We start from the raw sequence: 15,501 nt of genomic DNA, 5'->3' as shown, positions 1-15,501 counted from the left end.
AATTTTCTAGCCTCAAATCCGTGAGACTGTGCTGTGCTGCAAATCCCACATTTCAGTCAACCTGTCTCGTAAACGAAAACTTATTTCTGAACACTGACCCTGGCATGTTAGCATCGTTGGCAAAGGTGCCTGCACGTTGATCGTATCGACATAGCCCAAAGGATAACAAACTATCACGGTGGCCAGTTAAGACCAGACGATGGTCGTCTTTACAACGTTAACCACTCCGGCGACTGTTGTTGAACGCTACACCATGCAATACAATCAATGGACTGTTGATGCAAATCAATTATGATCATTTTAATGCTGCTTCTCTAACAAACAAACCAAAATACGTCTGGCGATGAAGTCTTCATCACAGACGTGATTCTATACAACCGAGGATCGCTATAGCTACGGTGATCAGAACTAACGTCCCTGTGTCTTTATAACTCACTGCGGTAAAGGCAATACTCCTGACGCGCAGGCAAATGTTGCAAACACGAGATCAGCGGGAGCTACTGTTGGAAATCGGTATCATTAAAATTCAGTAAGACTCAGACCTCATCAGAAAAGACTGCGTGTTGTGCAAGGGAATGGAATACTTTAAGCGACTGTTAAAATTATAGCAAACCTAATGACGCTGGAGCCAGCGACAACACCAGACCCATCTCCTATGACGTCGTCGAAAATCATAAGGTTCTTGAGGATGCTACCGTTATCAAGTGCTTCACTTGGGAATTAAAGCTCACAAAGGTGGTAGGTATAGGGATTATGTTAAGGGCAGTACATTATGTCGTCAACTACCGAGCTGTACGTTACTCTCTCAAGTAGGATAAAATTCCCATCTATGGGTTACGTTACATTGTGTCACTCACGGCTCAGCAACAAAATGGTTTGTACAATGGAACGCTGCAAGTCGTCTACGACAGGGACACAGCACATTCATGAATGCCTCGAAAACTCATGCACATGTAATCATTGCAGTTGAGGGTCGAGGCTGGGGCTAAATTTGTTTTGGCCACCTAGAACCGCTAGTAGTCGGAGGGGTGGGGGGAAGGGTTCCAAATGAAGACCATCTTTTAAATGAACCTGTACGCAGAACCGCCCATATAAACCATTTTTCTCTAATTGAAATAAACCTGTTTTCGTAAATGTGCTCTAAACCGCCAATATTCATACCATTCCCCGGCTCGGGACCGTCAGTAGTCTGTGGAGGCCGGATATCATTTTCTGAACCTATTTTTAAGGGTCGGGAGGCATCTTCTGTATTCATTGCTGAACGTGTTTTCAGAATGTTTTCGGAGCCACCGGTATTCATACAACTAAAGTGCACGAGATGATAATATTGTACTTAACTGCAAGGAAGGAAATATTTGACATCATTGTGTGTATTTTCGAATTCATCACGAAGATTGAAACCGTCAGTTGTGACGCTAACATCGTCGTATTTCTCTCTTTCCTCCTCCTTTTCATCACAATAATAATCATATATATATATATATATATATATATATATATATATATATATATATATATATATATATATATATATGCGCGTGTGTGTGTATGTTTGTTTGTATGTGTGCATAATGCTGATTTGAACAATTCACGAATTTCATTACACGTTGCAAACCTAAAGTACCCCTTTGCAAATCTAGTTCGGTATCAATTTTCCTCAAGTTTCTGAGTGATTGATTATGTCAATGGCAGTACATTATGTTGTCAGCTACCGATCTGGACGTTACTCTCTCAAGTAGGATAAAATTCTCATCTATGGGTTACGTTACATAAGACTAAATTTTAATATCCTTAGAAGCTCAATTAAACGTTGATTTTTTTTTCTTTTTTTTTTTTTACAACTACACACAATATTTGTGTAGTATCGTATCATGTACCACAATATATTTAAGTTACAAAAGGAAATACAGAACCACATTGGAAAATAACATTAATTCTACTTTTCCCACTCACAACATTTGTACGTGACTGTTTCCTTCCATCCACTGCACAGCATTATCTTCAAATAGGATGCGAATGAGGTGCACGCTCAATATTGTATTGTTTGTAATACAAGTCTTACCACTCTTACTTCTAAGAAGATCGTAATCACACATTTCGAAAGGTGGTCACAATCGTACTCTAATGACACAAATTAGGGATTAACATTCTGTGTTCAAAGAAGACCCACTTGTTAGGCAACTTGATGCTACTACTACTAGCAATAATAATAATAATAATAATAATAATAATAACAACATTAATGGAATTCCTTTAGCCATGATAATTTGAAATATACTAAGGGATATAACTCCGACAAAATTACCGTTGGCGGCACTATGGTTATGTCTTCTTTCCTTAGAGTTCCCATCTTCACATGCTCCCTGCGTTCCACGATTTGTTTGAGGGGCTGAGCGTTTGCAGAAATATTGTTATATCAAGTCCATGATCGAATGACTGCTAGACTGTGAGACATGAATTAAAAAAAAATGTGTATCTATTGACTTTACCAAACTGTCAATACAGTTGCTGTATTTCTGAAAATAAAACTTCCGGCGTCACATGTATAGCGGTATTTGCATCCCACGTTGAGTAAATACAGTTATAAGGGTCATCACCCATAGGCATAGGTATTTTGAATCATCTTTAAATGGTCAACCAGTCAGTTTCTTTGAAAAGTAGAGTTTCATTTTTTGTATACACCTTTCTTTCATCTTATCGTCGAAGTATAAAGAGAACAACCATAACTTTCCGGCTTAGATGACGATAACACTGTTACCATACACAAGCACATCAATGTGTCGACGCAGAACGCGTACTGAGAACAACATATGCAGATTATTTTGCTATGTATAGTGAATTTGTATTATTTGATGTCTTTTCTCAATGACTTAATATTTGCAGAAAGTGTACCTGCATAAATATTTACGTATATATATATATATATATATATATATATATATATATATATATATGATTGTATCGTGTTTTATAATGAGATATTGTAATGTGTCATAGGGTGAAACATTTTATCGCCATAATTGTAAAGCTGGAAGCGTCTCAACCATTCCTCTTGCAATTTTCTGTGCGGACAGGTCAGTCGGCCGTTCACTTTCACCATGACCCGTGTATATCAGTATGATTTTTACATATGCAATGTTAAGATCAGTATATGATGTAAAGGTATGCTTTGAACTTTCAAGGAATTTGTACCAGAAAATAATTTATGCTTTATCTTTTCATCCTTCTCTCTCAATTTTATCAGTTACATCTTTAAATGAATAAATGAATAAATATAAGAACAGTTTCATGTTGAATCAAACAGCATATGCCCTCAGCATATTTCAATTATGTACTTGTCAATTTGTACAAAGGTGAATCCAGGGCCAAAACAATGCATCTCTGCAAGTATCTGGTATACAATAAAATAAAATAAAATAAATAAATAAAAATTAACATGATACATTTTCTACAAATCGTTGGTATCTACTTTCATTGTAGCATTATTCTGAGCGTGTCCCAGTTCTAAAAACGTGTTCTACCGAAGGTTTTTCTCATGAACATAAAGGCAATATAAGATCATCTTCATCAGGAAATTGGTGCCACATATGTAAACATGGACACAAATCACATGTGTTTGTAAGGCATCAGCATTTTGTCTCGTGTAAACTAGATAGTTTTATCCATTTTATCTTTTTCTCGCAAGATTTGTTTTTGTTGAATATGTTTCTATGTGCAGTCTTATTTGTCTTTCTTTTACAGCACATAATAATTCCTATTGCACACCCAATGAAAGCAATAGAAACTAAGAGAGGAATGATCCACTTCGATGCAGAACTGTTGATAGCTGAAAATGCAATAGAATAATGATATTAATACTTGAGACACAATTTCCGAAAACAGACACATATTAGTAAATATAAACACTTTTAAAAGTCTATAGTGGAATTTTTGATAATAAATTGCTATTCATATATTCAAGTCATCTGTAGTTTGTCAATATTATATTAATAAAGAACAAAATGTAAAGCTAATGAAATTTGATTGTACAATAAGAAGTTGTAGATGAATAGCAAAATGTGTTGATAATGATCACATTACAGACCAATTACAAACCAGTCAAAGGTTTATTAAACATACAGCACAAACTATGCACGCGGTTATAAATAATTAATGCCGACTGCAATGTATAGTTCCTGGTATTCATATATCACATGCATAGAGATTGCAGTGTTGCGTGAATGACAATTTGTCCATGTTAATAAAATGCAAGAATTAGTGTTTAAATATTTTGATTTATAGTTTTATATTTTATTTTCAGTTTGTTTTTGAAGTGTTCAAACTTGATATTAATAACATTGTCATGGGATAAAAGATGACCAATCATAGAATGGGTAGGTAATAAAAGTGCAAACAAAATATATTCGTTTTAATTTCGTTTACAGAGTTTGGAAAATTCTGTATTGTATAAATTAAATAAATATAAATTCGCTTATTAAAGCTAGAAAGAAAATAGTTAATATTGCAAATAGCAAGTCTGAGGAAGTTGCTTATTAGATATTGATCTAGTAAAACCTCAAAATATAACTATACTCTTATACATAATATTATAAATAAAAACACAGTTGTTTGTTCAAAAAAGTAAACACATCCTAAATTCACGTTAGTAGAGGGAATATGCATCTTCAAACATATATACATATAGGAGACTCAGAATAGTTCCAAAACAAGTATTATTCGATACAATATATATTGGTTTCTTTTATCCGGCCCATTTTCATTTTAAATAGGGTATTATTGATAATTGCCCAATTTCCTGTCTCCATTAATCAAGTTTTCTGTTCGTCCAAAAACATATTTATGCCTGCTTTTGTTGCTTCCATGATGTCAATTCGTCTTGAATACTGAAGTGCATTTCGAAGAATTTCATGTCAAAGATATTTATTACCTGCTTTGTATTAATTGAAAATTATACAGTACAAATTGTATGTATGTATGTATGTATGTATATATATATATATATCCATGAAACACAGCCGTACTTAAACGATATTTAATTTTATAATTTGGTTCAATATAAGGTAAATAAACAATAACATTTACCCGATGCTTTGGGATCACAAAAACTATTTGAGCTTTCTGTGCCTGTCCGTCTCCTGGGATCGCTCGCTGTACCATACATTATTAATTCAGCACCTTCTATAGTAGCTAAAATAACAAATAGCCTCATGTAAAACACGAGAACAGATAAACGGATAAGGTAACTAGGAACGAATGTTTTACTTTACTGGGCAGAATTAGAAGAAAGCATGTTATTAAGAGAGGATTCTAGACAAACTAAGTAGCAGAAAGGATGATTAAATGAGTGAACTAAATATTTGAATCACAAAACTATTGGGAGTAAATAAGGCATAACAATTAAGACGTGATGTGTAATCTCTCATCTTATTATCAATGCCTTAATGAATTTGACGAGTTTAGTAAACACGACGACACTTTTGTCTATTATCCGAGAAAAGAATAACAGTTTAATAATAGAGACTTGTGGACCACTTCCTTTTTTCCGCCGCATTTGTAAGCAATTCAGTTACCCCACGATCGCTGCCAAAACCCCCAGCCTTTCTTGCTATTGCATGTTGTGAAAAAATAAATGGACCACAAGTTCCACAACTGTGTTAAAAGTGACACGAATATTGGATCACGTACTTTATATTCTTCTGCACTGGCAAGTGGAGATAACTGCACTTCTAGTGAATTTTTTTTAAAAGCGATGTAGATTCTGAACAAATGTTTCTCATTCTTCCCACTATGTTTACTAACGATTATAAAACATTTTTACATTCCTGCATGCAAGAGAAGGAAATACGGAGCGCCATTGTCTTCGCTATATCTAATATTACACTTAAATGCAGGTAGTAGGTGAAATCATATGTTAAATTTTTAATAGTACAAAGCAGCTGATGTGATGTAAAAGTGATATCATGTAGAAATTATACTTTACAATGAATGCAGTTTTATTTAAAATAATGAACAGTAAAACATTTTTGGAAACGAAATACCATTGTCCTGCAACCACGTTTCATTTTCCTACATCCAAATATAACCCATGATTTTTGCTTTCCTTTTTCATAGAGATGAATATGCTTTTCACATAAGAGATGATGAAATATGTTAATTGTTTTGACCCAATTTTGTGTGCATTGGAGTTGCTGTACCCTTCAAATGAATACAGTTTGAACACTTCACCACTTCAATTCTGCAATCTTCGCTCTTGCGGCATCTTGTCTAAATTTCTCTGAGAAAACATATCGGTATGAAGGCGAATAATTTCCAATGCCTAATTTAGCCCTTTCCTACCTCCTTGGAAATTTGTTTTCTCTATGCAGTTGTTACGCAATTTGTATTATTATTAAAGGTCTATATCCGTGTTATAGTGGAGAGAAATATGGTATTGAATGTTCAACACCAAAACAGTTGAGACAGAACTAATACAAATCAATATTAAATATTAATCAAATGACAAACAATCATCTGTTATCTGATGTTTATCATGTTTTTGCGCAATGGTTTCCTTTTACATTATCTCTTTATTTCGATCGTTCTTATAATTGTGAAAGAGTTCTTTAAACGTATTCTACGTTTAGTTCGACATACCTCTGTACAACTTGAGACTGTTTTAAGTGTCAAAGGGATACAATTTGGATGTGTTAGCCTCTCGTATATTAATAATTCTATCCAATCATGCATCAGTCAACATCCTTTATTACTTGTTTAAAATACTCATTAATTCTTAAGTTTGATTTTCATCTCCGATATTATTTTTTCGTGCTGACAGATATTGTAGTTTACCATTTAATATTCATCTTGCATTTGTGCTTAATAGTGAGTTATGTGTCATCTTTGTATAAAGTTTTTATTTAGTTGAAAAGGTAATCCACAACTCATAGGGAATATTATGAAAACGTATGGTCCAGTACTGTCGTGCAAGTAGTATAGAACTACCAACTCGGGATCACTTAGAAGTCACAGCATTCGCACATGAAAATATCCGGTCGCGGAATACACATTCAGACACAAAAGCACGCAGGTGTGTTACTACAATGATAAAATAGACAAATCCTACCTAGATGTATTCCTCATTTATTATGCTGCACCAACATTAACTCTGCCAAGAATAAACAAATCTCTCCTGTTATTTAACAACGACGCATTTTTCGGGTAATTGTGTTTGCACGAAGACAGGAGCATTCGTTCACGCATCATTTAATGGCCTAATTATTATGTAACACGATGTTAAGAGTAAGAAAGCACTATCGCCGGAGACCTAATTATTCATTAGGCAGAGAATTTATATAATTGTATGACAGTTGTACCAGTTACAAAGAACAATTAGTTAAAAATGCGTGTGCATGTTTTATCGGATCAAAGCAATATTTTTGTGAGCAATTGTGTTATGAAGGTCGCATTATTAATAGAAGAGCTATGATATACCATCAACGTTGCCGACGCGAGTAAATCATGGAATCAATAATAAAGCTGTGAGATAATATCCCCAAGACAACCGCGCCACTCTTAAAATACAAATACGAGCGCGCGCGTGTGTGTGTGGTCCTAGATAATATTTGCTGAATCGTTGCTGCAACCACTGTTTCCCTTGGTATGGCAGTAATCATGACTAAGTTAACTATTATAAGCATACCATCCATATCAATAGTAACCCGGGACACTGGAAAGCTGGTAAAATAGTCTTCTCACGTCTGCATTCGCGAATACATGTCAAAAATGTTTCAAAAATTCTCACTCGACACAAATAAATCGCAGTAAAATTAAACTGTACTCGATGGTCGTTGAGGATAAGTACGATCATAATAGCTGCATTCGAGACAGTGCTGGCAGAAATGGAAAAATACCGGCTGATATTGGATCAGGGGTAGTGATCGTACTGGTGTAACGAATCTATGTTCTAAAAAAAAGTAACAGAAAAGAGTGAAGATAACAAGCTTTGTAAAATTTAACAAATAATTTATTTCCCTAGAATAAAAAGTGAAAAAATAAGAAAAAAGAACTTAAATCCAAACATAATCTAAGAATTATAACACAAGTCCTATCCATGAAATGGTTTAAGTGAATCACAGTTCAAATCCCTACGAAAATCTAAGATGCAAGGCGATGACGTCTGTAATAGTCAGCGTTGTATTGATGTGTCGACAGTCTCCTTTTGAATCACATAAAATATTATCCCAGTTTTTATAATTTTGTATAATGTTCAGTAAATGTGTTTGTTCAAGGATTATTAGAGCACTTTTGTATTTCCAGGGAAAAAAATCATTTGAAAGTCGAGAATTTGAAGACAATAAAAACTCAGCCCAACTGGAAACAACATAAAACAAGTTGACTTGTTAAGGTTGGAATGATAGAAATATTATCATCACATTAGTTATAAGACTAACTAAAATGCGAAACAGGTTCCCGGAGGGGAGTGAAGAGTTCATTGTTCTGGAAAAATTTGGAGTTTGTTACATGAAAATTATCACATAGTCCAGTTATGACCTTAATTCCACATTATGATTCTTACACTGAGAAAGAATTAAAAAAAAACTATACAAAAACAGTTGTTTACTAAAACTGCCACTGATTTTAAACATTTCCAGGAACTGGTTACAATGTTTTTATTATGGTTGTTTACCTCAAAAACTTTAAAAAAAAGTCAGTCTGAACTGAATTCTATTCTGGACAATATCAAATCCAGCAAACAATATTACATTACAACAGCACGTAATGGAATTTAACAAAACTTAAAACACACAAACAAACAATATATTTAATATACATGACCCCGGAAGATAAGGTCGAGTACTTTCCTTTTAAAATGAAAGAGATGTATACAAGTCAAGAAAACAAGCAGACTTTCGGCAGCAGACTATTGTGGAAAAACAAAGCTTTCATTGCTTCGTTTTGCAAAAGAAGTCCAAGAAACGCATGGAATCAGCATATACAGATTATATCAGATATTAATTAAATGCTTTAAAACATGGCCTAGCTGCAAAGTCATATGGAATCAACTTGCATCGTATAAGTGATGGTAAACATCTGATATCAACAACAAATATCTAAAGTCCATAATTGATGATATTAAACCAAATCAAACACCTGATCTTACCAAGAGATATCTAAAGCACATACCTGACGATCTCCAACTAATAATGGATGGAATCAATATTGTCGAAGACAAGATATCAGGCTTCGATAAAACAAATATCAGCATCTGACGAAATACTGTGACACGATTATAAAAGCTCCTAATATTTGCAGTGTTTGCAGCAGCAGCCGGACGCTTTCCTACACAATTCAAAGATCATATTATGAAACAACGATATACAATAGCAGTAAACAAATTATATTTTAGGAGTGTTATGTAACGTTAGGCACGAAATTGAGGGAGAACTGATGCGATAGCCTGTCTAGATACCGATGATATTGGACTAGATCGGTTTCTTTTCCACGCGAACTTTCAATGTTGAACATGCAGAACATGTATATTCGTATCTGTCTTCACATGTGTACGTATATTGTATGTATGACTACACTCATGTCCAATGATTGGTGCCACGCCAGCATTGATGCAAATCGTGTATAAACTACGCGCTGGTCGTGGTAGTGAATCGTGGTCGAGGAACCTGTAGTCCTTTTGGAATGTATACGTTGTAGTATGAAAATACTGGTTTCATATTGAAAACTGATATAGGTTGAAGCTTTCTAGTCAACATGGCTTTCCTTTGGCAGATGCAGAAGTGGATACCATTCAAATGCAGATTTGTGCGCGTGATTATAAGACGAAGCCATGTGGGGTAAAAGGATTTAATCTAGATTAAAAATAATACAAAACCGCTATTATCATACTATTGTACTCATCTTAACGCCAACGTTGAAAATGTAATGCACATTTCTGAAAATCATTGAGATCTAATATAAGAATCTACATGGAGAATATATTCTTACTGAAACTGACGACTTATAATCATCATCCAGAACTTACTGACTTTAATTTTGAAATAAGTGAACATTTCACAAGATTGAGACTGACCCGTGATAGTCCTTAACGCAAACTTCCTCACGTCAAATACATGGTTTCCAAGGAACAGATGACAAAGGTAATTAATTGTATTGTTTGTATTTCTTTCGTGTAGGTGGGTTACTAGGGATGTAGTAAGGATGAAATATTTTGTCACCTACTTAAGAAAATTATTGTAATTGTAGCTTATGTCATCTTCCCCATTTATAGATTTTTAAAGTGTATCTGACAATATTTTTGGAAAGTCGACTGATGTAAGAACTTGATGCATGTCTTCCTAAGTAGCTGTTTAGAACTCAGAATGAGGGAATAACAGCAACAATAAACAAAATTAAATTATTCTTGCACGACATTTCATTTGAAGCCAGAAAATATGAAACACTGTGACATATAATCAAAGACAAAAGGCAAAAAGTTGACAATCACATTCACAGGTGTTGTACGTTCCATTTCAAAAGTATAATGCATGTAAACTCATGCTTCTTTTTGTATGTGGTAATAGTTTTATATCATGGGGTAAAGACTGAAAATGTAAGGCTGGAGAAAATATTAAATTGACTAGTATGGGTTAATTAGAAACAAGCACTATAAAACAATACACAGGGTATATGTGATACTGGAATCCACTGCATGCGTAATGCTGACCTTGAACCACTTTTTTCAGTATAATAAGTTATATGTTGCAAAAACCTTTTCAGGCACACATATAGGACTATTCAGAAATTCGTTGGAAGCTTTGGTTTTTCTAGTCAGCACAAGCAGAAAATAATTACTTTGAAACGTGTCCCTACATTGTATTTTTGTGTTTCCTGGTTGCTTGAAAATATTGGTCCTTCCTTAGTTACTATGAAACATCGCGATGTATTGTTGGACACTGGAAATTGTCTCGTACAGCTCTCCAGAAACCTCATTTTTAAAATCTTAAATTAAATTTCCATTTTTTGGAACATAGATGACTATTGCTCCTTGTCAGTTAAAAATGTGTTTATATGATAAAAATTATATTTTTACGTGTATTTTATTGAAAACAAAATAAAATTACATCATCGAATTCAGGAATAGTTCGTAAATTTCACTCCTGCTAAATATTAAGCTGCCAGTAACTTTAAAACGACTTGAGATATTTTATTCAATCGTTTGTTGTTCTTTATCATTTCCTTATTAATATGTCCATTTTAGATTCATGCATTGTCTTCATGGACATTAATGTTATTTCAAAACATTAAATGAATCCTTGATTTTAGCTGGTTTTGAAAATTACTTTATTTTCGTGACTACATGTTCATATTTAGCATGTATGTAAACTCCCCTGCCCGGTGATTGTCTTCTAATATAGACAAAGAAAATTCTATGCATGATTATTTTCCATTATATAACTTAATATTTATGAAGCCAGTAATACATTTTATTGAATTTCCCTAATGTCAAAACCAAATTAAATTCCACGAAATTTCCACATAGAAAAATAAATGGTACATTTCCATAAAAATTTTGTTTGGACATTCTTAGAGAGAAAAAAATGTACCCTCTTTATCCTTTTCTACCAGCAGCCTCCATTCTCCATGCGGGTCTTCTCCCCAAAAGTGAACGGTCATGGATTTCCAGTCACGGGTTGCGTCAGTGTTCACAGTATGCAGGGTCAGAATGGGAGACTTGTTTTGGGGCGACGAAGGTGAAGACAAAAAGACGGACAAGGAAGAACGACGTGGCACACGCAGTTGTAACACCACCTCAACATGCTCAAGAAATTTCACCTCGGATGTCGTACACATACATCCATCTGCATTCAGTACCCATTCGACTATTGCATTCGTTTCTTGAAATGTTTCTGACCTGCAAGACGGGTGTATGTTAAGCATGAAGGTGTATTTTATGCCTTTTGTCCTGTAGCACTAGCTTAAAGAGAATTTAATTGGGGAAGCTTAACATAGGGGAAAATCTCTATTGAAAGAGAAGAAATACATAAATATACCTTTGCGGAAAGTCTGGAAACAAACCTATATAAAGATAGTACGAAAAACCAACTAGGTATAAAATAGTTAATACAACGGCGACTGCAGACAAATAAAATAAATACATCTTCATATCTGCATTTGCAAGACTTCAAATATCAATATGGTATTAACAAAATAAGATCAATTGTGTTTTTTATAACTAAGTAAAACGACCGTCTAACTATCCAAAACAACGCAGATAGTCCATTTCGTCCTTTTTGTATGTATCTTTGTGAACCTCGGTATTGTTTACACCCAGTGATGCAGAGGATTCTCAAACGAGACTCACTTTCTACAGATCAAAACCATATTTGATCTGATTTGAATTTTCTGCTTGTCGGCTGTATCTAGATATACGTTTTGAGACTAAACTGATTTTACATCGGACACACGCTGCTTGATAGATACGGTGAAAACTCGCTTTTGAGGACCGTCATTATAATTATGAATGACTCTGTAGAGTGACATGGAAAACATATAACATTTCTATAGTTTGTTTCCAGCGTTCTAAAAAGCCCACAGCGTATGGATAGGCTATGGCGACATCACAGGTGTCTGGTGATACGCGCCTCCTGTCGGTCTATTTATTCTTTAGAAAACTAGTATTGAAGTTGCAAAATATCTTTCATTGTTATTCACTTGGATAGTCATTTGCCCAAGTCAAGGCATATTTATCTTGTTTGCCTCATGTTAAATTTCGAAAGCTGCTGAGGTTAATCATAGCATGGATTTCTAATTTTGATATAGATCTTTGAACCAGCATTCTTTTACGTGGATGTGTTTTGGGTTTGTACAGTTTTTCGATGCCTAATTCGTTAGATCACACTTCATTTTTTGCAGTTTGATATACATGTAGCTCCGAAATCAATATATATTATCAAGTGTGATATATCTTCATCTTTCGATTGTTTGTGTGTGTGTGTCTGTGTGTGTGTGTGATTTGGATTTTTAATGTGGCTTTAACAATTTTTCAGTCATATTGCTATGATGTCCGCAGTGTGACAGTTTTTAGTGATGTCTAGCACCAGGGCATCATGCCGCAGACATGTAGCATGATGTCCCACCCAGTCACATTATCCTGACACCAGGCCGACAAGTCCTAACACTAAGCTCTTAATGCTGAACGCCAAGCGATGCAGCTGTTAGCACCATTTTGTAAGTCTTTGGTATGACTCGACCGTGGATCGAACCCACCACCTCCCGCATCAAAGGCGGACGCTCTAACCACTAGGCCATTGGAGCGGTCATCTTTGGATTGTAATAGCGGACTTGTTGAAACATGCTGCTGGAAATCAATACACTTTCCTATATAAAAAGGTTATATAGCTTTCAATGTGCAGATAATATTAATCTGAGCAACGCGCAGGGGAAATGATCTGAATCATGTACACTTACATTTTATTGTCAACAAAAGTGTGAAATGCGATTGAAGATTTTATTTTTGTTTGACTTTTATGAATTAGCAGGCATGGAATGATCATCGGATGTGTTCTGATGTATGTCTATACTCTAATAGAGAGGTAACTATTAAATTACATACCCCCATATGAATGATTTTGTCAAATCACATTTATTACACATATTTCAATGATTTGTATCTTTTGTGAGTTCCGTTGCCAAGGAAATGTTAAAACGAGTCAGACTAGTTTCACAAATATCCATTGATATAAGCATGACCATCTGAATATCTTTAGATTCAATAACAATCGCAAATTTGTGTGAACAGATGACCTTAACTTATATTAGAATGCTTTAATAATTAAGTCATTACATTAATAATTGATGCCGTCACAATTTAATATATGTTTAGAAGTTACATTTCATATGTGACGTCGGTAAAAGTAACATTCAAAATTAAAGAAATAATAACACTACCTGACACATCGGTCTTGATCATAAATTAAACCCGTTTATAAGAAATTAGAATCGACATGTTTCATGTTATATGAAAGTCACAACAGAAACCATAAGAAAATAAAAGCTATCAATTGAATAGACAACATTGCATCATTTTTAATGGAGTAAAAATCTATCCACTTCAAAATATTCCAATCAAAATGTACCTAACATAAATCAATATCTATTTAATATAATGCAGTAATTAGGTCGTCAATGATTTACAAAGGAATTATGTATTAAGTCAACGTTCTCCCTTAATTGTGGATTTAAGAACATTGGACTTTTACTTGGAAGATGAATAATGTAAGAGTCATCGTCCTATATTTCGATTTTCAAGTTTGGCGTCCCTGTAAAGTACTAAAATAAACAATTTTTCCTTCTACGTTGAAAATTGCAACTTGATATAGTTAATGTTGACGCTGCAACAAGGAGAGTATATATTTGCTGTATTCCATACCTTTGAAAATGGTTTCGATCACAAGTGTGCTGCTCTGGAACTGCTGTCCATTTGATCGCCTCTTCCACTATGGCACTAGCGTTCATGAGACCAAATCCAAAATAATTGCTCACTGAGAACAGTAGAATCAAGCAAAGCTATACTGAAATGTTACTTCAAACTCTATTACCAATATTGTATAATAATATGATGGAACTATTTTCAAATTAAATTGATTTATTAGCTAATACTTTGAAAGCCTAAGCTATAGAATATTCAGCAACCTCAACGCTTCTAATTATAAATCAAATTCTTGGAACCTTTTAAACTATCTGTAACAGTTAGGTTGATATACTTAGCCAAGATTAATTTCAGCTTTTCTGTGATTTTTGATCCAACGATAGACTTTGTTGTAGCTATTAATACGGACGAATTCTCGTCAACTCGTTTAAATCTCGTTTAAATCAACTGAGTAATGAAAAGTTTGAAATTCGGATTGTTTAATCACTTGTCCTCTATCGTGATAGATTCCAGTGAGAAACATCATTTAGCTTTGACTTTGTAAATATTGACCCCTTTATTTTCTGATATAAATAACATCTAGTTTGTTTCAAAGATTATGTAGGCCAGTAGTTCGTATTTTGGTGATATACGTATAAAAACTCATTTTTGAGACAGCAAACAGGTTGCAAATGGCAATGATGCAACCATCACACCAGTGGTTGTCAATTCAGGGTTATTCGTGACCTCGGGCCTGTATTTAACAGTCATTTTGCATTGATGATTGTAAAGAACCTTTACGAAAATGAAGCAAAATGTGCAGGATTGAGTTTTCAATTTGGACATGTAATATATTCAACTGGCAGCTGATCTGCCGCCGTATGAAGTAAATTGCCCATAGCGTAAACGCATTTTTAACTATTACCTTTCTTACCAGCTCCGTTGACTATAAAATCTTTCGATTTAATAAGTTCCTGAGAAGATGTCTCTACTAATATATGTTGTACATCACGCCAGGAAAGGTTATCACTATAATAATAATAATAAAATAATAATAATAATAATAATAATAATAATAATAATAATAATTATAATAATAATGCCAATTATCAGTAATGTTC

General features: G+C 34.1%; 1 protein-coding gene across 1 annotated transcript in view; it reads right to left on the bottom strand.

Moving 5' to 3' along the window:
• Window positions 1-3,269: 3,269 nt before the first annotated feature.
• LOC149793207 (proprotein convertase subtilisin/kexin type 6-like) overlaps window positions 3,270-15,501 on the bottom strand; it is a 40,704-nt gene continuing 28,472 nt past the window's right edge. The window contains exons 10-14 of the mRNA XM_089966320.1: window positions 15,306-15,409; window positions 14,402-14,513; window positions 11,577-11,884; window positions 5,083-5,187; window positions 3,270-3,826 (exon numbers count right to left, since the gene is read on the bottom strand). Coding sequence (XP_089822446.1) covers window positions 3,627-3,826; window positions 5,083-5,187; window positions 11,577-11,884; window positions 14,402-14,513; window positions 15,306-15,409 — 829 coding nt within the window. The 3' untranslated portion in view covers window positions 3,270-3,626. The remainder of the gene's footprint in view (window positions 3,827-5,082; window positions 5,188-11,576; window positions 11,885-14,401; window positions 14,514-15,305; window positions 15,410-15,501) is intronic.

Source organism: Sinohyriopsis cumingii, chromosome 8 (genome assembly GCF_028554795.1).
Source record: "Sinohyriopsis cumingii isolate HCF-2022 chromosome 8, ASM2855479v2, whole genome shotgun sequence".
Taxonomy (NCBI): Eukaryota; Metazoa; Mollusca; class Bivalvia; order Unionida; family Unionidae; genus Sinohyriopsis; species Sinohyriopsis cumingii.
The sequence above is the reverse complement of the archived record's forward strand: the minus strand, read 5'-3'. Positions and strand labels throughout refer to the sequence as shown.